The sequence below is a fragment of the Tachyglossus aculeatus genome, chromosome 1 (assembly GCF_015852505.1).
Source record: "Tachyglossus aculeatus isolate mTacAcu1 chromosome 1, mTacAcu1.pri, whole genome shotgun sequence".
NCBI classification, from domain to species: Eukaryota; Metazoa; Chordata; class Mammalia; order Monotremata; family Tachyglossidae; genus Tachyglossus; species Tachyglossus aculeatus.
The window spans coordinates 32,150,295-32,175,309 of record NC_052066.1 but is presented as its reverse complement, the minus strand read 5'-3'; the positions used below and the strand labels follow the sequence as shown (position 1 = coordinate 32,175,309).

At 39.1% G+C, this 25,015-nt stretch overlaps 1 protein-coding gene across 2 annotated transcripts in view; it reads right to left on the bottom strand.

The window, feature by feature from the left end:
• MECOM (MDS1 and EVI1 complex locus) overlaps window positions 1-25,015 on the bottom strand; it is a 61,605-nt gene that overhangs the window by 17,918 nt on the left and 18,672 nt on the right. For both annotated transcript variants that reach the window (XM_038751304.1, XM_038751312.1), the window contains 4 exons: window positions 19,731-21,087; window positions 16,170-16,257; window positions 10,631-10,657; window positions 655-821 (listed from right to left, as the gene is read on the bottom strand). In XM_038751304.1, the coding sequence (XP_038607232.1) occupies window positions 655-821; window positions 10,631-10,657; window positions 16,170-16,257; window positions 19,731-21,087 (1,639 nt within the window). The remainder of the gene's footprint in view (window positions 1-654; window positions 822-10,630; window positions 10,658-16,169; window positions 16,258-19,730; window positions 21,088-25,015) is intronic.

Genomic DNA, 25,015 nt, shown 5'->3' with positions numbered 1-25,015 from the left:
GCAAAAGTGACATCACATTGTACCCTGAATAAGATTTGATTAGACAAGATTTTAAGACCTCATCCATCAAGGTACATTCCTATTAAAGGCTGCTCTAAATGAATATGACATTTTTCCAAAAAGATCAGATGAACTGATGCCTATGTCAAAATCTTATAACCATGTAAAGATGTTACTAGAACTACAAATGTAATTCTTTCTACTTTTTCCTATATATTTGGACATTAAGAAATGAAATTTTTCTTGTAGCTTGCTTTGAGAAATTTCTTCCTTACTCTCAACGGTGATATTTGCCTTTAAGTGACATAACAATTAATAAACTGGTAAAAGATCATACAGCATCAAGAGATGGATGTTGGGGGATAACAACTCTGAAATTTTGGAAAACAAATGAAGAAATTGTGTGCACTGAGGAGGTTTGCCAAATTTCCAGCCTCATTTATCAAGTCTACCAGCAGTCCTAGTTAAACTATTTCAATAATATAACACGTGGTTTCTCGTATCACTAAATAAAAACTGTTTTGAAATGAGTTAGGCCTACCATTATTTCTATTCATCATCCAGCCAAGCCTAATTTTCAAAAGAAACAGAAAAGCCTTTGGAAAACAAAGAGGAGATGTTAAGAAAACCCACCATAATCAACTGGGCAATTACCTGCAAGTATAACGTTCCTTGCCCTTTCTCAGGAGATTCTCTGGTAGGGCATTAGGAGGGGCTCTGAAGTTGAACATGGAAGGGACCGACTGAATAAGTTCATTGGCTTCTGGTTTCAGGGCACTAAAGCTCTCAAGTTTTTCTGCCATGTTTTCAATAGCTGACATCTGAAAGACAATAAAGCAATAATGCACAGTGAAGGGCATGATCTTCAAAAAAATGCATCGCTGTATAAAAGAAATGATTCAGTACCGTCGAGAAGGAGAAGGGGGCTGTTTTATTGTACTGATGAAATGAGGTAATCTATCAATCAGTCATTTACTGAGCACTTACTGTGTGCACAGCATTATACTAGCGCTTAGAACAGTGCTTTGCACATAGTAAGTGCTTAATAAATGCCTTCATTATTATTATTATTATACTAAGCACTTGCTTGGAGAGTACAATATAGCAATATAAAACTAGAGTTGGTAAACACATACTTTGCCCACAGAGGGTTTACAGTCTAGAGGGGGAGACATACATTGATATAAACAAATTATAGAGATGTACATAATGCTGTGGAGCTGAGGGAAGGGAGAATAAAAGGAGCAAATAATAATAATAATTATGGTATTTAAGTTTTTACTATGTGCCACACATTGTAAAAAGCACTAGGGTGGATACAAGCAAATCGGGTTGGACACAGTTCCTGTCACACATGGGTCTCAGTCTCAATCCCCATTTTCCAGATGAGGTAAGTGAGGCTCAGAGAAGCAACTTGCCTAGGGTCACACAGCAGACAGGTGGTCGAGCCAGGATTAGAACCCACGACTTTCTGAAACCCAGGCCCGTATTCCATCCTTTATGCTATCCTGCTTCTCAAATCCAAGTGCAAGTCCAAAAAAAGAAAAAATTCAAGTGCAGAAGGGAGTGAGAGAAGAGGCAGTGAGGGCTTAGTGAGGGAAGGCCTAACTAAGAAGTAGAGGTAGAAAAATGACTGGAGGATGGCCCAGGTCAGAATTTACCTACACCTACTGAGCTTCCCAGAGCCTCAAGGGTATTAATAAGCAGAGGTAGACCCCACTGGGTCACAGAGACTGTGTCACTGTACACCAGAAGTGTACACTCTAAGAGTGAGACCCACATATAAGAATTTACAGAACAATCAAAATTAATAATGGAATAACTATAAAATCATAGTGCTGAGGATGAATATATGCAGGTACTTAATTATTAAATATGGCTGATGGTTTTATAGGACTTGCAGTGCTGGGGGTTAATCAGGGAAGACATGCTGGAGGAAGTGGGTTTTCCTGAGGACTTTGAATATATGTGGTGGGTTGTGGTCTGTTGGATTTGAGACAGAAGGAGTTTCAAGCTGAGGGGAAAGCCAAAGAGAGGGGACTGAGGAGATTGAGTGGGGAAGAATGAAAACGGGAAGCTGCAAAGTAATGGGTGAAGAGGACTGATATGTAAGATGTGGAGATCCTTGCAGTTCTGTAAAGATAGAGACAGGAGAGGCAGGAAGCAGGGAGTTCAGCAAAGAGCACAACTGCAGTACACTAATCATAATAATAACAATAATGATGGATTTTTTAAGCGCTTACTATGTGCAAAGCACTGTTCTAAGCGCTGGGGGGGATACAAGGTGATCAGGTTGTCCCACGTGGGGCTCACAATCTTAATCCTCATTTTACAGATGAGGTAACTGAGGCTCAGAGAAGTTAAGTGGCTTGCCCAAGGTCACACAGCAGACATGTGGCAGAGCCAGGATTCGAAACCAAGACCTCTAACTCCAAAGCCCGTGCCCTTTCCACTGAGCCACGCTGCTTCCCGATGATATTAATAGTAAGTCTTTGGATGAAGAAGTGGTCTACAGAGGAGATGTTGTGTTGAAAGAACTGGTAGGATTTAGCAGCAGATCGAATGTGAGAACAGAAATTCAGTGAGGGATTCAGGAAAACCCCAAACTTGCTGGAACAAGGAGCACGTTATTAACTGAGGTCAGAACGTTATGAGAAGTAGAGTTCAGAGGGAAAATGAGAAGTTCAATTTTAAACATATTAAATTTGAGGTGCCAGCAGATATCCAATTGAAGCAAAGACAAAATAATTGTAGGTCAGAGCTAGAGAGAGATAGGTTTGAGAGTCATCACACAGGGTGATAGCTGAAGCCATGAGAGTGGATGAGCTCCCTGACAGAGTGGGAGTAGGGTCAGAACAATATGGGACCCAGAACAGAGCCTGGGCAGGATACTCATATTTAAGGGAAGAAAGTGGCAGAGGAAGCAGCTAACAAAATTGAGAAGGAGCAGAGGATTCCTCCTTAATATAGATGGAGTATTCCTAAGTAACTATATGGAAATAAGAGCAAACGTAGGTGAGGAAGTGGAGTGTACTGTTGGACTGGCCAAGGTAGACCCCACTGACAGGCATAGAAACCCTCCCAAGATGGCAGCCACAGCACAGTCACCCTATTTTGCACTATGGATGTCGGTTCTGAGGGAATTATTTTGATTTTCTTAGCTTCTTGCGTATTTATGCTGGAAGCGTGCAGAGAACAATAAACAAGCACTTGGGAAAGTAAAAGAGAATTAATAGATCTGATCCCTGATCTTAAGGAAGACTGGTTATAGGAAATTTTGACAAAATACTAAAACTTTATAAGCCCCACTGCTAAAGTTTCTAATAACTGAATACACTAATGGATCAATTAAAAAAGAACTAGACTGATAGAATTCTTGCATAATGATTTCATATTTAGAGCACCTTTGTTTTTCCTTCCTCTACTAAGTAATGAATACCATCAATGGTATCTATTGAGCACTTACTGTGTGCCGAGCACTGTACTAAGTGTTGGGTGAGTACAAGGGAATAGAGTTGGTAGACACAATCCCTGCCCACAAGGGGCCGGCAATCTAGTGGAGGACAGACAATAAAGTAAATTATGGGTAGTGGAAGTAACAGAGTATATGTACATACAAGAATTAAATGAAAAGAACACTGGGGAGGACTGATCTGGTCAAAATGATGAGGGGTATGGAGTCAATACATTTCTGGAGACAAAATTATGAAAAAGGATGGCATGCACTATGTTTATAGGTAATTCAGAATAGAATTAATATGCTTGTGTTTTTGCCAAAATATATTAGTAAGCAGGCAGAAAGCAGGAAGAATACTAGCACATAGAACTTTTCAGGCATTCAAATAGCTTAATAAACATGTCCTATTACTGAAAAGAATGAAAAAAGAATTGCCAGGAGCAATAAAGAGCAGTGTATGATACCTGACAAACCCAATGTACCATTGTGTCTTATTTTACTTCCCATTTGTGATTTATCTTTTCTTGCTCCATCTGTCTTTCCCTTCTCTCCCACCTCTTCCAATTTTCTCCCCTACCTAACCTTCTCTAAATTTCAGGCTTAAAATGTATTCCTACCCAAAAAAGTAACAAAACAGGTTAAATTCCTATTTCAAAGAGTTTAAAAGACTACTTAGGGATATGTAGAGAATAAAGGCCCACCCACCTTAACTCCAGGTTAAATTATATATATATATATATCTATATCTATAGATATAGATATATATATATATAGAATAAAATGTGATATACAGAAATTAAAATACACAGGAGACCATTATTTCCTTAACTAAACCACAGAAAAGTCTATTGGCACAGTGAATTGAACGTTGTAAACTTGTTCCTTCAAATGACTATTCATGTTCTGGTTAGCTCTGCTTTTTGGATTTTTTTTTTCCTCTAGCCTGTAGCCTGCCCTCTCATTTCAAGCTCAGATTCTTAATGCTAGCTACAAATTGCAATGTACAGGGTACCGCTGCCAATTTGCCAAATGTCTTTCATCAAACATTGTGCAAAAAATCTCAGAGGGAAGTCAAGATACATTTACTTGTCAGACGACAAATGGGAAAGCGTTGGAAGGCAGTCGGGGCTGTAAGCTCAGGGGTTTGATTCATAATCACTCAGCTGCTAAAACATTCTCCACAGATGCGGGTGGACAGCACATTTGTCAATATGAAGGATTTTGACATGGACTGATCACAGGGCAGAGATATGTAATGATGATGCTGCTTGGACAGGAAGTAACGCTGTCCCACTAGAGAGATGTCATTGTCGGTCTGGAAGATTCAACATTAGCAATTTTATCCTACTTTCATTTAGTGTATTAAGAAGTAATTTGTAAAATTGGTTATGATAGTGTTTTATCATATTTAATCCTTCTAATTGTTCCTTGTGAGAGATCATTTGATATTCTCTATTACAGAAAATAAATTACTCGAATAAAGAAAATGACCTCTGCCCTTCAAAGCGATTAGCAGTAACAAGAAAGTGCAGGGGTTATGGTAGCACATATTTATGGAGAAGAAAAGCAAGTGCTTTTAGTAATGATAATAAATGTTTTATTTATGTGAATTTAATATTTGAGTTGGTTTCATTATCTAGTGATTTTAAATCATTTTTGAATCAACATTTTTCTCACACCCAGATTCCTATAATACATCTGAAATAAATTATTTTCCCTTCATATTTAAAATGGGTTTTTCATAACAACTCCCGACATGTTGGTACAGGCTTCAATCTCTATTCCCATAAACTACCAATGCTTTCGCTCATTTAAGGACAACTGGCTGTTTAGATGTATCTAGCTTTGAGAATTACTAATACCATCTTTTTAAGAATGGACAGTAGGAGCCCATACTTTAACTGATCCCTATTCTAAAAACCCTCAGGCAGCAGAAAGAAATATTAGGGACATATTAACTGCATTATTAAAGAAAATATGGCAAATAAGAGGAAAATGAGTGAGGTTTTTTTTTTTTTTCTTTTTTGCATCCAAGGGATTCTCGCTAATACGAAAAGGAGATAAAGTGATGGACGGGAAAAATGGGGATTGGAGGGAGAAAGGGAAACCATCTCTCACACATAGACACATTCACAAACACACACACGTTCTTTAGCCCATTTCTATTCCGTCAACTCATTGCTGAGAACCACTGAAGCAACATAAAAGCTATCACTGAATCCTTCCTTTCATCTTCCTAATGCCTGTTAGGGTACTACTTTGCCTCAGCAAGAAGAAAGGTAGCATATTCCCAACAGACTGTGAGCCCATTGTTGGGTAGGGACCGTCTCTATATGTTGCCAACTTGTACTTTCCAAGCGCTTAGTACAGTGCTCTGCACACAGTAAGCACTCAATAAATATGACTGAACGAATGACACGGTGATTCTCAGATCTGCCATCAGGGATTGCTTAATAGCATCACAACCAGTATCAGTCCTAATGGGTCTGGTGCTTACTTCCTGAAATAAATTGGGGTCTGGTATACTTGCACCTTTCCCCCAATTTAGAGCTAACAAATTAGGTTTCCCATAAGGGACAACTGCCATTGTTTTCCAGGTAGAACTTTGCATATGGACAGTTCTTTCCCAATTTTTCCCTTTTTTTAAATCTACTTCACGGAGAAATTTGGAGTGCTTTCAGAGAGAACGTTAACAAACTACTAGCAAGACTCTATCTATGTTACAGTTTAATACTTTTCTGCTATGAAAAACCAAAATATGAATAAAGCACATGGTTTCATAAAATGAAGTTTTGGGGAAGATAAACTGCACCAGTATTTCAGAAATCTATTGCTCTGTAGCCATTAATGTTTTCACCTAATCTCAAATCAGTAAATGACAGCATTTATATAGAAACAGTAATTTTTGATTTACATACGTAACAGTTATTGATGCTATCTGCAACCAGATGTCTGGAAAAGGAAGTAGTTTCACCCCCTTCTTTGTCCCTAAGAGGCTATTAACCTTATACTGACGCAAATTAATATGTAGTCACAATTCCCCAGCTCAAACCCAAAAAAGTAGTCATTAACCATAGTCAGATAAAGCAAGCATTTATAAACATTTCAACGGGCTAGATAACATCAACAGGTCTCTGATCATTAATCTTAAAATTTATTACCCCGCAGTTGAAAATTGGTAATATAAATAAAGGAGTTTCTTATTAAAACTAAGAAAGTGATAACCTGATTGTATGAAATGATAAGCCCAGCAGGACCATGAATTATGTGATGTGTTTCATAAATTAGACTTGTTGTTATTATAAAATAACTGACTTTTCAGAAATACCTTATGGGAAAACTTTGGACATTTGTGACTTTATTATTTTTATTGGTTCTATCTTAAATGAATCTAACAAAACCATGAGCACTGAGTGTTTACTTTCCAAAAATGAACCAGGAAAGTGGTACTGCTCTTAGCACATTTCTATACTTTATTTTCCAATCTATACATGCTTAACCATGCATTTCATTGTTTATGCTTTCTCTCCATGTGATAGTGCAATGGATTATTGAACAAATAAAGCAGTAATATTAATTGAGCTTTTACGGTGTACAAAAATTGGTACCAAGTGCTGAGAAGAGTACAGTAGAGTTTATAGACAAGATCTCTGCCCTCCAGAAAATATGAATCAGAGTACCTAATCCAATTGAAAAAACGATTACTTCTAATTGGTTTCAACTATGTTCTTGTTTCTCCCACTCATTATCCCTTACAGATTGCCTATGTATTCAGATCGGTTCTCCTTACGAACTTGATATTCACCCCACTCTATCCCCTTAATGTACATATCCCTTTCTCCATCAATAATCCATTCTAATGTCTCTTTCCCCCTCTAGACTCTGAGCAACTTAGTGGCAGGGAGCCCATCTATCAACCCTATTGTATTATTCTGTCCCCAAAGCACCTAGCATAGTGCTTGGCACACAATCAACACTCTATAATACCACTGATTAATTGTTTGAAATGTATGTCTTATATTTCTATGTGAAAAGTATTAAGAGCATGGGCTTGGGAGTCAGAGGTCATGGGTTCTAATCCTGGCTCCGCCACTTATCAGCTGTGTGACATTGGGCAAGTCACTTGCCTTCTCTGTGCCTCAGTTACCACATATGTAAAATGGGGATTAAGATGGTGAGCCCCACGTGGGACAACCTGATTACCTTGTATTTAGCCCAGCACTTGGAACAGTGCTTGGCAAATAGTAAGTGCTTAACAAATATCACCATTATTATTACTATTATATTAAAACTAGACTTAACTAATGGTTGCCCATTTCTCTCTGCATCAAGCAGAAATCCCCAAGCATCAACTTTAGGACACTCAAACAGCTCTCCCTCCTAAATATTCAATCTCTTCTCCCATTGCACCCCAGCTCACAAGCTTAAACTAACCTACTCTCTGGGTCCTGCTTTCATCTCTCCTGCCACGAACATGTTGACTTCAACTTTCCTCCTCAACTTTCCCCTTCACATCTGACAGGCTACTCTCTACTCTTCCAATCATCACAGCCCTTCTGAAATCACTTCTCCTTCAGGAGGTCTTCTCTTATAGACCGTGAGCCCCTTGTTGGGTAGGGACTGTCTCTATATGTTGCCGAATTGTACTTTCCAAGCGCTTAGTACGGTGCTCTGCACACAGAAGCGCTCAATAAATACGATTGAATGAATGAATGAATGATGGATCTCTAATCTCCCAAACTTCCAATTCAGCTCTTCAGCAACCCCTCAGCAATTTTGTACTTACCCTCTTCCCCCTACCTTAGTAGTTATGTGCATATATACTCTATTACTTTCTCCAATCTGTAATTTATTTGTGTGTCGCCCCTGCTAGATTATGAATTGCATATGGGCAAGAATCATGTATACTAATTCTATTGTACAACAATAATACAATAATGATATTTGTTGGTGCTTACTCTGTACTAAACTTTAGTGTACTAAGCACGGGGGTAAATATAATATAATCCATCCTACATTGGCTCACATTCCAAGTAGGAGGGAGAACAGGTATTGAACTCCCATTTTATAGATGAGGGAACCGAAGCCAAGAGATGTTAAGCCCCGCAGCAGATAAATGGCAGAACCAGAATTAAAACCCAGGTCCCCTGACACCCAGGCCCTTGCTCTTTCCAATAGGCCATGTTGCTTTCCTAAGCTTTTCAAGGGCTTAGGACAGTGTCTGCTCACAGGAGGGGTTCAGTAAGTTCTTTTGATTGATTGATTAATTTATCGGCTTATTTAAACAGCCCTTATGATAAATTATTTCAAAAACAATCATTGGATGTGGCTCATTATGGGTCATAAATCAACAGTTTCAACTGGGTGGAGATATGGGTGATATGGTGATATAATAATAATGGTATTTGTTAAGTGCTTACTATGTGTGAAGCACTATTCTAAGCGCTGGGGGGATATAAGGGGATTAGGTTGTCCCACATGGCACTCACAATCTTAATCCCCATTTTACTGATGAGGTAACTGAGGCTCAGAGAAGTTAAGTGACTTGCCCAAGGTCACTCAGCAGACATGTGGCAGAGCCGGGATTAGAACTCATAGCCTCTGATTCTCAAGTCCGTGGGGTGATATGGCAGTAACACGTCAGGTGCACCTAAGGCAGATTCCATCTTTATTGTGTACCCTTTTAATGCTCTTGCTGCATGCACCTTGAGGGTTGGCGTTTTTCTACAAACTACTTAATTGTACTCTACCAAGCACATACTGTTACTACTATTACTACTACTAATATAATGATGATAATAATTGCGGCATTTGTTCAGCACTTACTATGTACAAGGCACTGTACTAAGCACTGGGCTGAAAACAAGCAAATTAGTTTAGACACGGTACCTGTCCCAAATGGAATTCAAAGTCTTAATACCCATTTTACGGATGAGGTAATTGAAGCACAGAGAAATTAAGTGACTTGCCAAAGATCATTCATTCATTCAATCGTATTTATTAAGCGCTTACTGTGTGCAGAGCACTGTACTAAGCGCTTGGGAAATACAAATCGGCAGCTCATAAAGTCCCTACCCAAGAACGGGCTCACAGTCTAGAAGGGGGAGACCAGATGACAAAACAAAACAGGTAGAAAGGTGTTAATGCCGTCAGAATAGATAGAATTATAGCTAAACACACGTCATTAATAAAAGATGTAATAAGAAATAATAAGAAATAATAGAGTAATAAATCTGTACAAATATATACAAGTGCTGTGGGGAGGGGAAGGGGAGAGGGCAGAGGGAGGGGGCAGTCGGGATAGGATGAGTGATTGTAATAATAATAATAATAATGATGGCATTTAAGCACTCACTATGTGCAAAGCACTGTTCTAAGCGCTGGGGGGATATAACATGATCAGGTTGTCCCACGTGGGGCTCACAGTCAATCCCCATTTACAGATGAGGTAACTGAGGCTCAGAGAGGTTAAGTGACTTGCCCAAGGTCACACAGCAGACAAGTGGCAGAGCCGGAACAGAACCCGGGTCCTTCTGAATTCCAGGCCTGTGCAGTGCTGTGTACATAGTTAGTGGTCAATAAATACAACTTATTCTTGAAAGTTCAATGAAGAGTAAGAAAATGCTGGAGAAGGGAATCCCACAGGACAAAAACTATTGATAACTGAATGTGGATTTTTTTTTCTTTTTAATACCAGAATGCGTTATTTAACCAGAAAACAATTTCTAACTTGAGATATCCTGGAAGCTATAGTAGTCAAAAAATAAGTTCAGATCTGACCCTTAAAATTAAGTTGCAAAGAGCATCCTTCAAATAAATCATTAAGAATATGTGGCTAAATTCTGACACCTTCCATTTGAGAAAGTACATTTAGAAACTGTTGAAGAGAATTATTGCAAGGTGTGTTCATAAGATCTTCCGTTTCAAAATGTAACTACTTCAGATAGGTCAAACAGTAGGTCATATCACCTTTGTTTGAACATCTTGTGGCACGAGTGCAGTTGGATAAAAGCCAGCGACTTTCAGCTGTAAAAATTGGAAAAGTTCACTGCAGCCACAACTTTCAGTGAAAAAGAGCTTTGGAATATTTCATGTTTGTGCAGTAATTTATAGCGCAAGTTTTGTTTTACTAAAGGAATACTATTTGAAACAGAAATACAAGAGGAAACTTACCCAAGTTCTCTGATCAGGCATTTGGAACTGGGGGCAAAATTGAAACAAAAACAAAAACATTATTCCTTCATTGGAACCCTCATGGCAATCAGTCTACTGAAATATTACAACAATACACAAATTTGGTCATTTTGTTTGTCATATAACTTTAATTAAAACACAATCACTTAAGGGGTAAATTAATGTAAATCTGTTCACCAAAATTTTCACTGTGTGAAAGTTTGCACAACTAAATTCTACCAGTTCGGATTAGCTATAAAGCAGTTATGCCATTCAGTGAGAAAATTCCATGAATCAATCCTAATGATTTTATTACCATATCGAAGAATGTCCATTCTGATGTTACCAATACCAAAGTATGTAAGGACGATCCACTACTCAATTCACTGTGAAATCTGAAGAATGTTTCACCCTCTGATATATTAGTTTGTCTTGAGCAAATACAATGTCCAATGAAATTGAGTTCAAGGCCTGAAGGATCTGCTTTTTTCTAAAGCTAATTAAGAATAGGCACTGAGAAGCATTAAAATAATATTGATTCATCCTCAGACCACTGAATCTTGATAATGTAATGACGTGCACATCTATCCTTCACAATTAGTATCAGTGCCCTTTTCAGTGGGAGATAACTACATGAAAAACAAGTAGAAAATAAAACTACAAATGACAAAAACAAGGTATCTGAAAAGAAAATGGAAAACGACAGCAAGCTAATCGCTGGTGAGCAATCCAAGGATCCCTCCATCCCTTTGGACTTTCCTAAGGGTAATCCTCTTCTGTAGTGAAGAGCTGGCATATTCTTGAGGGAATGCTTCTCATTTACTCAGTGGCAAGCACAGGTTGCCAAGAACCTGAGGACAATGCTCAAGACGGGGAACATTTCTACCAACTCTATTACCTTGTATTTTGCCCAGCGCTTAATACAGGTGGTCTGTACACAGTAAGCATTCCCATAAATGTAATTAATATGGTTTATATTGCCTATGATTCCAGGAGAACGCTATGATATTCTCCTGGGACCCAAAGAAGACAGTGACAATAATGGTAACGAAGATGATTATGGCATTCGTTAAACTCTAATTTTGAGAGAAATGTTTATCTAATTATGTTTATCCGATTATGAGATAAATGCTAGTGTTTAGTATAGGATTGTCAGGTTAGACATAACATCTGTCCCTGAGAAAGTCACAATCTAAGATGGAAGAAGAGCAAGTTCACCCCCCATTTTACAGGCAAGGAAATTGAGGCACAAGGAAGTTATATTTGTTCAATTCACTTGTATTTATAGAGCGCTGTGTGCAGAACACTGTACTAAGCGCTTGGGAAGTACAATTCAGCAACAGAGAGACACAATCCCCGCCCACTCTAGAAGACTGGCTCACAGCCCAAGGTCACCCAGGCCGGCCGTTGGCAAATCTGGGCCTGAGTCTACTTACTCACAGGCCAGTGCTCTTTCTACTAGATGAAGCTACCTCATTTAGATTTCTAGATCTCAACGCTTTCTTTAATAGTCTTCTAGAAAACTTCCTGAAGAACTTCAGAGAGAAGAGAAACTATGTGGAGAAGTGCAGAGATGCAAGTGTTTGACCCAGATGCAAGTGTGACTATGGGTACATAAATAAACGTATATAAATGTTACTATAGATCAGATGCATAAAATTAAAATTTAACACATAGAGAGGTAGTCCAAACGTGAAGATATTCAGTTTTGTCTTCCTTTTTTTCATGGTATTTGTTAAGCACTTATTATGTGTCAGGCACTGAACTAAGCACTGGGGGAGATACAGGGTAATCAGGTGGGATACTGTCCATGTGCCATATGCGGCTCTCCATTTTACAGATGAGTTAATTGAGACCCAGAGAAGCTAAGTGACTTGCCCAAGGTTACAGAGCAAAGTGGCAGAGTTGGGATTAGAACCTTAGACACACAAATTCGTGAAGCGTTCCATATTTTTCATCTGCCAAACTAGCTCTCTCCTCCCTTCACAGCCCTACTGAGAGCTCACCTCCTCCAGGAGGCCTTCCCAGACTCAGCCCCCCTTTTCCTCTTCTCCTCCTCCCCTCTCCATTGAGAAGCAGCATGGCTCAATGGAAAGAGCATGGGCTTTGGAGTCAGAGGTCATGAGTTCAAACCCTGGCTCCACCAGTTGTCAGCTGTGTGACTTTGGGCAAGTCACTTAACTTCTCTGTGCCTCAGTTACCTCATCTATTACTCTATTTTATTAATGATGTGTATATAGCTATGATTCTATTTATTCTGATGGTAGACACCTGTCTACTTGTTTTGTTTTGTTGTCTGTCTCCCCCTTCTAGACTGTGAGCCCATTGTTGGGTAGGCCCCGTCTCTATATGTTGCCCATTTGTACTTCAAGTGGTTGGTACAGTGCTCCGCTCACAGTAAGTGCTCAATAAATACAATTGAATGAATGAATGAATGAACCTAGGTCTTCTAATACCCAAGCTCATGATGTTTCTGGAAGGCATTATTGCTTCTCATTAACAACTGATCAATGTTCATTGTGGTTGGTGAATTTTGGCCACATGATTGATTTTATTTTGGGGATTTTTTTAAATAAATTTCTGAAAGCGGTATAAGAAAGTTTTCAATACAGAAATCTCCAAGAAATCCTTATTCATTCATTCAATCGTTCTTATTGAGAGCTTACTGCATGCAGAGCACTGTACTAAGCACTTGGGAAGTACAAGTCGGCAACATATAGAAATGGTCCCTACCCAACAATGGGCTCACAGTCTAGAAATCAATCAATAATTTTTTATTGATTGTTTATCATGTGCAGAACACTGAACTAAGCCGTTGGGAGAGAAGAGGGATTAGTCCAAAGATGCAGCATGGCCTAGACAAAAGAGCCCCTGCCTAGGAGTCAGAAAGAACTGGGTTCTAATCCCAGCTCTGCCAGTGGCCTGCTGTGTGCTCTTGGGCAAGTCATTGAACTTCTCTATGTCTCACTTTCCTCATATGAAAAAATTAAATTCCTTTTTTCCCTCCTACTTAGGCTGTGAGACCCATGTGGGTTCAGGAGTATATCCAATCTAACTTATGTATATCCCAGCTCTTAGAACTGTGCTTGATACATAGCAAATGCTTTACAGACATCATAAAGAATTTGTAATAAGCTATTGAATAAATGGTTATTTTAATAAATAATAGTAAATAAATATTTACTTTGAACAAATTAATAAAAATACAGGCTGTGTTCAATTTCAGGTATTCAATTGCTTTTCCCAGAGAGCATAAACACATAAACCTGTAAGCCATCTTGCTATCTGGACTTCTTCCAACCCCTTAAGCAACAGTACATGGATTGCCGGTCCACAGACACTGATTTGTTATGGAACCATTCAGTACTACAGAGTCAGTTGGACAAACTTCAAAAACATAGAAGGCTAATATCAGGACAATCATATTTTAAGTGATTATATAACTAAATGTCTATGTTATAGTTGATAAAACATCTGCCCTATAACCACGACACTCAGTTTTCTTTGAAAATGTTTTACACCCGAAGAAAATGTTTTAATAAGTGAAATCCTTTTATAAAATCTATTTGGTAAAATTAAAACACAATATTTTAAAATAATGTAAAAATATTTGCTGCTGCTTGGTTTTCTCAATCAATCAATCACTGACATTTATTGGGTGCTTAGTGCATACAGAATATCATACTAAGTGTTTGGGAGAGGACAATACAACAAAGTTCATAGCTCCCTGCCCACATTGAGCTAACATTCTGTAAGGGGAGATCGACATTAAAATAAATTTGCAGATAGGGGAAATGGGAGAGCATAAGCATATGTACATAAGCGCTGTGGGACATGGCGTGGGATGAATATCAAGTGCTTAAGGGGTATAAATAATAATAATAATAATAATGGCATTTATTAAGTGCTTACTATGTGCAAGGCACTATTCTAAGCGCTGGGGAGTTTCCATGGTGATCAAGTTGTCCCACGTGGGGCACAGTCTTAATCCCCATTTTACAGATGAGCTAACTGAGGCACAGAGAAGTTAAGTGACTTGGCCAAAGTCACACAGCTGACAAGTGGTGGAGCCAGGATTTGAACCCATGACCTCCGACTCCAAAGCCCGTGCTCTTTCCAGTGAGCCATGCTGCTTCCCCAATCCAATTACAGAGGCATTGCAGAAGGGAGGGTGAGTAGGGAAAATGAAGAGACCTAATGAAGGAATTCCCATGGGGGAGGATGTGATTATAGTAAGGCAGTATAGTAAGGCAGTATAGTAAGGCAGTAAAGTAGGTAGAGTGGTAGTCTATCAGGTATGGGAGAGAAGCAATTCCAGCCGAGAGGGTTGATGTGGACGAGGGGTTGGAGGCGATGCAGACAACACTGCAGTTACATGAGTATGCTTGTGTAAGAGCAGTAAAGTGTGCATGTTGGGTTGTGTAGCAAGAAATTTTCTGAATAAGTCTATGAATCCTGCCTCATTAGTCAATCATGTTAGTAGAGATTTCAACTCCCCACTAAGGAATAGAATTGGCAATCTGTGTGTCAGAAGGTGGTCTATCAAATGTTGGTCTATCATCTGTCTTCCTGAGAAGACAAATAGCAAGATAAGATCACAAACAATGAGGTTTTGGAACGTTGTCGGTCCCCAAGCCACAAAGCTCTATCTCTGTTCTCTTTAGATTGTGCCTTCCCAAGAACCTAGAAGGTACAACATGCACCCTGGAAGATGATTCCAGAACAATGGAGTAGGGTTGATTCTGGGCCACAGAAGGCGATAGTCAGAGGTGACGGAACCAGTTCAGCAGAAAACACATTTGTAGTTCCGGTCCCACTTTCCCCTCTATTCCAGAGTATCCCAGTACTTGGAGAAATCACAGTACCTTGGTGGAATGCTATTGGAGTTACAATATTTGAATGAACTGTCCAACGGGCTATTTTGAAGTATCAGTGCATTAGGTAAACTAATTTCTTGTTTTTATGAATAATGAAAGAATGCAACTAACTGCTCAGAGTCTGGGATAGTCATCATGTGTGCCTTTTATCAGCATCTGTCAATCAGTCGATCATATTTATCAAGTCTCAATATGCGCATTTGGGAAAGTACAACACAACAGTATAACGGACACATTCCCTGCCCACAATGAGCTTACAGTCTAGAGGGAGGTTATCAGCAAACATTTTCTGCCAGTTACCCAAAAAGAGCTTGCTTTCCAGTGCTTAGAACAGTGCTTGGCACATAGTAAGTGCTTAACAAATGCCATTATTATTATTATTATTATTATTATTATTATTATTATTATTATCACTGGAATCACTTAGAATGCCAACGGAAGAACAGAAAGTGACAGCAAGACCTTGTTTAAACTTTTATCCTCTCATTCAGGTATGGTTTTTAAAATTTCTTTTAAAAAATCTGAATTCTGTTAGAATTTCCTTATTCTTCCACACCAGCATAATAAGAAATATTAATATTCTTATGACTTCTTGCATGCATAATTCTCAGGATCAACATGTTGGTTAAAAAACTCCAAGTCTCAGACCTAATAATACTTACTTGAGGGTGAAACAAGAATCCTGGCGAAGGTCTCAAGTATTTTTCTTTTAAAGCTTCAAGTGGGTCAGTTAGCTTTCTTTTCTCCACCCTGAAATGTTAAAATTAGATTTTCTAGTGATGAATCAGTCTCATATATCAATCACTACACAGGCATTGACATTTGAAACAGCCAACAATAAAAGAAGGGATAGGTTCTGGGAAATACACTAATGAAAACACAAAGAGGTCTGTTTGCCTCTGGAGGTGGGCACATGGATTTTGTTAGTTAAACATGACATGAGCCTACCCATGAGAGGTAGAAGATACCATTCGTAATGGAAAATTCCTGCTAAATGATAAGAATAGAAAAAGTGGAAATCTGAGGGCTGGTGAGTCACTGTTGAGCAAACGGACAATTTCCGCTAAATCTTTCAATACAAGAAATGGTGGCAGTTCGGAAATATTAAAAATGAAGGTTAATTAATGATGGCATTTGTTAAGTGCTTACTTTGTGTCAAGTACTGTACTAAGTGCTGGGAGAGATATCGGTTCATCAGGTTGGACACAGTTTAGCCTGACAGAGGGGGATTTTCCATACCCAATATGCACCCTCGTGATGACTTTTTAAAAATGCAACACACCCAACCAGGAACAATGATAGGAGAACAGAAAGCTAGAGCAGGAGCAATCAATCAATCAATGGTATTTATTGACCACTCATTACATGCGGAGCACAGTACTAAGCACTTGGGAGAGTACAATACAACAGAGTTAGCAGTCATGTTCCCTGCCCACAGCGATCTTACACTCTAGAGGACACAACCAAGATGGACTGCTAACATGACCACTTTGGAGAAAAAAATCAGAGGGGTAAATGTAGAATGGTCATGGGGAGGTTGGTAGTTAAAAGTGCAATGGTTTCCATCCCCAGTTGGAATCAGCACCTCTGAGAGAGGAACGAGATGGTTCTGGAATCATGGCCATGGGTAAGAGTCTCCCTTGAGAAATGCTTGAGAAATGGCTGAGGAGCTTCCAGAGTGGTTCCGCTGTGTCTGTAAGTTGGGTGCAGTGGTAATAACACACAGAATTCTGTCTGCCCAGTGTACCATAAGAGAAGCAGCGTGGCTTAATGGAAAGAGCACAGGCTTGGAAAACAGAGAATGTGGGTTCTAATCCCGGCTCTGCCACTTATCAGCTGTGTACCTTTGGGCAAGTCACTTAACTTCTCTGTGCCCCAGTTACCTCGTCTGTAAAATGGGGATTAAGACTGTGAGCCCCACATGAGACAACCTGATTACCTTGTATCTGCCCCAGCACTTAGAACAGTGCTTGGCACATAGTAAGCGCTTAACAAATGCCATAATTATTATTATTTTTATCATATGGAAAGGGCAGTCTGTAAGATCCTTGAGGGCAGGAATTATGTCTACCAACTCTATTGTACTCTCCCAAGTGCTTAGTACAGTGCTCTGCACGTGGCAAGCACTCCATAAATGCACTATATTTATGGACTGATTGGGTGGTAGGTTTTTCCACATACTGAGTAGCCAAATACATAAAACCAGTCTCGAACTAACATGGAAAAAGGGGCTGGAAGAGAGTGAGGTACAAAAAAATTAAACTTTTAGTTTTCTTTCATCTGTCTCAGTCATGTCCCCAATTAGTCTGTCCCATTCCTAGACTTTTCTTTCCCTTACAGTTTCTCAGAGTCAAAAACCTTGATTTTGTTTTGGCTTTCAATTTAAAATGACAATAGGGGTTGAGGAGAAGGGGACAAGTCAAATTTGTGTTACAAAGACTAGTTCCCAATGGGAGATGCTCAGGGCTCCAGTGGGGAAAGTTAGAGGCAAAAATCACCTAAATTAGAGGCCAGAATGCTTAGGGTTTAAAGTCATACCGGGTGCTACTAGCTGTGGTGAAGGGACCAGAGATCAGGTAACTGGAAAAGTTCTTAAAACCCTGTTTCACCCAGTAGTCTGTGAAGAATGGATCATCTGAAAATGAAATCTTACTTTACTCAAGAGAAGCACCATGGCCTAGTGGAAAGAGCACGCACCTGGAGGTCAAGGTTCCAATCCTGAGTCTGCTACTGGCCTACTGTGTGAGCTTGGGCAAGTCACTTAACCTCTCAGCGTCTCCTTTTCCTAATCTGTAAAACGGGCATTCAGTACCTGCTCTTCCTCTGACTTAGACTGCAAGCCCAATGTGGGACAGCGACTATGTCCAACCTGATTATCTTCTACCTTCCCCAGTTCAGTGCTTGGCCCATAGTAAATACTTAACAAATGCCAGAAATGCTATTACTGGAATAATAGCTTTATTTTCCATCCATAGCCAGTAGTCTACACAAATCAGGAAAACGTTAATTAAGATCCAATTTTTGTTCTTACTCATATCATATGGATTCTCGGGCCAGAAAATTATGTTAAAGACAACTCCAAAGCTCTATACAAAGAAAGTCATCTGATGCTGTATCATGTAAACACTTTTTAAAATCCCCTATTAGTATAAATTATGCATTTCCTTCTAGGCAGTTTTGCTGTGTTTGCATCGTATGCTGATTTTTAATAGCATCAATTGTAGCAAACAAAACTAAGTTTTTAAGAACAAGCTTGCACAGAACCATACAATGAAAATGATTTCAATACTTTAAACTTTCATCTACTCCTACCCAGAAACTTTTCAATATTCACATCATGTATGCCCCTTGAAGAGTAAATGAAACAAGTAAATAAAACCTTTGGAGGTTTGAATTTTTTTTTGTTTGCAGGGAATCAATGCAATGTTCTTTGATAAGAGTGAACCTGTTAAGAGTTTAATTTGTGCATTGTTTCACAGTCTAGTGTGGCATTCATGATATATTGCACTAAGTATTATACCATTCTGTAGTGATCAGCACCAATGTTATACATAGTCACAAACATTTTTGCAAGAATTTTATCAATTAACAAATTGGATGTTGGATTCAGGAACTACACTCTGTAAAGCTGGTCATTTATTTCTTGTAATATATGGGTCATATTTCATGCTTTTAGTAGTTCAAGCAGTTTTATTTATTTAAAAAGTGGTAGAAAGACAGTGTTCCCTGTATCTGCTCCAGAGCTCAGCACAGGGCCTGGCCCATGAGAGCAGATGGCAAACACTACTAACAATAATAATATTACAGCACAACATATCTTGAATTCTCAGTAAGGGTCCATCGGCTGCATGACAACATCTAGAGACTAAACCACATAACACACCTCATCCTATTTCAAATAAACTGACCCGTTCAAGTGCTACCCGGATTTGCTATTCTTCAACTCCTTAACATCCATTACCTTCAGCTCAACTGTTCCCAAAACTCTATTTTGTGAAAAGTATGCGAAAGATGAATGTATTGTCAAAAAAGGCAGACTACTTTCAATCCCCCAGTGCTCATGGCCATGTGGTTTCTGAGTGACAGATTAGGCCAAGTTCCAGTACTTCAGCGACGAGCTACAAAAGGGCTTCTGTAACTGGACACTTTACCATCTGCAGGACATTTTCCAAGAGCATGAATTAGTCTCGAAATGTTACTGCATATTTCAATAAGCCCATTACCTGTAAATGGGGTCCATAAAGAAAGGAGTGGGTCTGGCATGCTGCAGTGAGGCATCGGACGCTTTCCTTTGTTCGAGATCGCCTCCTTTCTCTTCACCAAAAACGTGATTCTTCCGAGGCTCGGCCTGTTTTGTCCCACTGGCTCGGCTTCGGCTGCCCATGCTGAGATCTAGGGGCTGGTCTTGGCTTGGGCCAGGAGGAGCCGCGGATTTTGAGGCCGCGGGAGGAATTGGCTTCTCCTCCTTTCGTTTAGTGGTGAGGTCAAAGGGAGACTCAGAGCTTCCCTTCTGGATTTTCTTGACTTCACTTGGTGATTGGGGTTCCATTTTCAAAGGTAACGGTCTCAAGTCTCTATCAGGAAATGGGTACATTGATTGAGAGAATGCTGGAAAAAATGGGAGGGGAAACATGGAAGGGTAAGGTAAAGCTCCAACTTTTTTGTCTTGCAGCCCCACCAGTCCTGTTGACCCAAAGTATTTTTCAGCAATAGAAGCAATAGCCTTTATAGAATCATTCACCGCTCCTGACACCGCAGTTTGTTCCTCTAAAGATGGTGAGAAAATGGAATGATTGTTGTATTCTTTCTTATTATTTATTGAAGCCAAATTCTGAAGAGAGTGGACTTTGTCTTTGAACATTTTACCATTTTCTTTAAATTTCTCTTTATCACTTTCAATGTCACTTTCCAGATCAGAGCCAGAGGTGGTTTCCAGGTCACTGCCACTTGGGGTACTGACATCGTCAAGGTCACTACTCTCTGACTGGTCACTGATTTTTTCAAGGGGCCTCTCTTCAGAGGACCTCTCAGGTTGAAGCTCCACTGGCTTATTTTCCCCTACAGGTGGGTGCTTACTTAGTGCCTTCAAAATATCCTGGGTAGCTGGCAGTATTTGAGGATGTGTCATGAGGGGACTTTGACTTTTGTTTGTCTGTTCAGTACTCGGTAGTCCTTTAACAGGAGAACTAGCAGGTATCAAAGGTGGCCTGTGGTACAAGCCGGAAGGAAACAGACCGGGAAAGCTAAAAGAGAATCCAGGAGCTGTTGGAAAGGTAAGACCAGCAGGATGCCTATTGGCACCAAAATAGTCAGCAAGGCCCGGATTGGCATGATTCATATTAACCATGGAAGTTTTATCCATAGCTGGGGTTCCAGGAAGTGAAATGCCTTGGCCAAAAAATCCACCTGCCGCAAAATGGTTCTTGCCCTCACAAAACCTCCTGTGTTTATTTAAGGAAGACGTAGTGCTGAACATTTGTCCACAGTCTTTGCACTTGATTTGGGTTCTGCAATCAGCATGCATGCGCTTATGACGACAAAGGTTTGAAAACTGAGTATAGGATTTATGGCAGACCTCACCTGTGTGTAAACAACAAAAGAGAATCTCAGGCTTTACGATAATTCGTTTCTGAATTTAGCAAAATAACAATTTCGTTTACCCAAAATTTCAATTAAGAAGCCATTAAGAGGTATCTGTGGCATTAAATCTGGGTACACATAACATATGAGAACGCAATTTACGATGTACCAAAGCAAGGCATCCAACCTGACAAATGTCTTGAGACAGCACAAAATATATATATATATAGCTATATAGAGATATATAATTAATATTTCATTTCCACTCTCAGTATATTTGTGTATTTTAAACTCTTCAGCTATTTTAAGTTCATATGCAAAACCTGTGTCATGCGAAGATTCAGCAACACATCAGCACAATCACAAAGTAAAAAGGAAAATGAATCTGTCCAAACAATAAATATATCAACAATACACCAGTAACTCTTTGATTAGTTGGACCTTTTTAGATTCTACATATATTACTGTTTTTTGCAAATCAAAACCAAAATCAATTACATAAAATTCCCTATTTTTTCTTAGAGAAAAAGCCTGTGAATGATCTACTCTTATTAAACTCATATTATATCATACGCTCTCATCATTCACACATCAAAGCCACATAACAATGCATATTGTGTATTCAGAGACATTTTTAACAATCATTTTCATGATTTGAGAAAGACTGACATAATTTACAATGGCTCTATTTTAAGCTTGCAAAGGAAACTGAATTGAATGTACCCCATCCTGCATTGTTGGTTCCCATGAACTATAATCACGTCCCCTGACTTCCCCTCACACGGGGGCTGGGGCTAACCTTCCTGCACTTGTAAACCCATGTCCTTGAGAAACTTGACCACTTGTTGTCCTATCTTAATGGATTATCTCAGGGGCTTGACTTCTTCCTATCCTAACCAAACAAAGGGGCTGTGTCAATTACAGAAATTCTACAATACTAAAAGTTCAGTAACGAAGCACATATCAGTTGATGTTGGTGAAAATATTTCATTCCCACAGAAATCTATAGATCTGAAGGTCAATGCTTTCTTCATATAACACAGCTAAGTCTTCTGTAACACCTGGCTCCAATTTCCCTGGTGTCTTCTCGAAAAAGCAAACGCTCCACTCATCTATTCTGAGCTCCATGCATGTAAGCATTAGGGGCACAGCAGGCTAACTAGAAGGGGACTTTGGTGTTGGCTTTTTTGTGACGTGATTTGACAGTGATGAGTCAATTCATAGCGGTGTGCTTCTTACTTTGTAAAGAACGATTAATGAGTGAAAGTTTCTTTTAATATTCAAGTACCCATTAGATGACATATAAGATTTGGAAAACAACTGCACCGATTAACATTTGTTCTACTGAAATGGTTGCAATATGAACATATACAATTACTTTCATAAGCCATATATCTAAGCAGGCTCAGGTCGTCTTTTCAGAAATGAAAGCAATCTAGCAGACAGCAGTCTCGAGGGAAAGCGAAATATTCTTTATAAAGTGTTCAACTCAATTCTCCCCTTTCATGCTGGAGAATTCCAGACACGATGGCCATGTGGACAGCTTTTGAGTGAAGGTTTGGGGAAAAGGGAAGATCATTCTCCCTCCCCACCCTCTATAAATGTTTTCTAGCCGTGTCGACATTTCTTTCCTCTCCTTCCCTCTCCATTCCCACATGAGGAGATCAATTGAGCTTAATTATTTGACTGGAAAAAGAATCATCAAGGTTCTGGGTCAAGTTTTTAAAATATTTAGCATTAGGATTCTCACGAATGAAGTCACATGTTCCGTACCATAATTTAACTTCTCAAAATAAAAGATAAAGTCGGTAAAGGATTTTCTTTGGGGACTATAAAAATCTATCCATTTAAGCAGATATTCCTGCAGGAATATCCTTCTTATGTTTCTACATTTAAGGTAGAAGTGAAATACCATGATGGATAGCTACCCAATCATGTGAATTTTAAAACCTTGCCACATTGGGAAACATACTTTGCTTTCATCATGACTATTTTCTACACCATGTTCTTCAAATATAACAGCTGGAGGGATTTAACTAGACCAATAGGTTCCACATTTTGGAACATGCATTTGACTTTTCTGTTTGCACCTTACTGTCACGCTGATAGACTACATGTGTCCCTTTATGCACAGAAATTCAAGATTACATGATGCTTCTATCCCTATGAGTTTTCATCACTTTGTAGACCACTATTCCTGCCACAGACCACAAACCCTCCAGGTATATTGGCTCATTTGAGGGTAACGTTGTTCAGTATTATAAATTTTTCTCAGGAACACAGAATTAGCCAGCAGTTAAGGTTGCATATTTTATGCCTATTAAGCAAATTAAATTCTATTTTGAATATGTTCAGCCTATTATGGCATGTGGTTTCTATTTGGGAAGACTGGAGAATTTGTGATGGCAGTGAGTAATTACCTATGTGTTGGTGAGTTTTCACTCAAGCTTGGGTAGTACACTGTAATAAGAGACAGTTGCCATAAACAGACTAGTAGGGAAATTCATGGTGTGTGGCCTTTTGTTGAGAAGCAGATATCAGCTGACCTTTCCCCATTCCTAAAATCCCACTCTAATTCCAAAACTCTCATTTTTTTCTTCTGAAATTACATGGCTATTATTCATAATTGTCCTTTGGCTCTCTGTTCATTACAGTTGAAGAGCAGCAGTGGTTGTTTACCTTTACCAATGATTACTGAAAATGCATCAATGGGAACATTTTACCCTTGATTTGACTTGAAAAAGACTCAAGTTCTTGCCTCAAACACAATTATTATGGCAAGGTTCCTGTAATATTCCTTGCTATAAATATATGTTAGATTGATTGATTAAAGATTTTATAGTTATTGATATAATGTTCAATTTATGGATACTTGTAATTAGTTGTGGTGTAACATACCTTTTTTATCTCTAATAAGCAAAACAGAAATAAATAAAAACCTCTCTGGTGTCAAACACATGACATTTCCAGGTACATTGTTTAGGACGTTACAACCTAGAGTCGGGAATTTGTTTTGAGACAATCCCCATTGTGTGCCCTACTTCCTGCCCCTCTCAGCTGAGTTTCCCAAAACACCCAGAAGCACCCTATGCTTCATCTGTCTCCTCATCCTACTCAGGGAATATGAGAACCTGAGAGAGAAAAGAGTAAGAAATAAATGGGTACCATCCACCCACGCTCCACAGGGCAAACTAGGACAGCTAGCTGACGGGAAAGAAGTGAAAGAAAGTCACTGGCATCTAAATTCTGCCTCTTGCAATTGGCCTTTCATACGGGTTTTCACCTATCATCAGCATCTCTGGGCTACCTACTGTGATGTATTGCTTGTCTGAAATGGAACCCATTAACCAACGACTTCCTAGTCTAATAATCCTGCCAAAGGTAATGATCCATTGCAATTATTCCAGCTAGGAGTATACCAGTTTCTGGATTTGGATCAAAAATTTGCCTGCATCTTATCAGTTTGGTCTTCAATTTCCTATCAACTAGAAGTGCCAAGTTATAAGTCAGATGAACTAAAATTCTCTAGGGAAATGCTTTGGGGTTGAATTTGGGTAAGATAGCTGAAAGAAGTGAGCAAAGGGGAAAAAAATAATTTACATATCTATAGAGGGTGGCTCAAAATTCACATTATGGATCCATTCTTCAGCTAAGTCATGAGGAAGAAGATGGTGCACAAAAATGTGCCTCTTCTATAATGCTACTTTGATGGGATAAGGAATGAGAGAAAAAGCTACAAAAGCAACATCACGGTAAAAGCTTGTAGATTGAAAAGCATGTTTATCTTTGGCTTTTCTTTTCCCCATGAGAGAAAAAAATATCTTTCAGCTGCAGTTCAACCATCTTCCACATCATCTTAGTTAAAATGGAATAACTGGCATTTTCGAAACAGTGCCTAATTCCAGTGTCAAGCACATTTTGCTGTCTG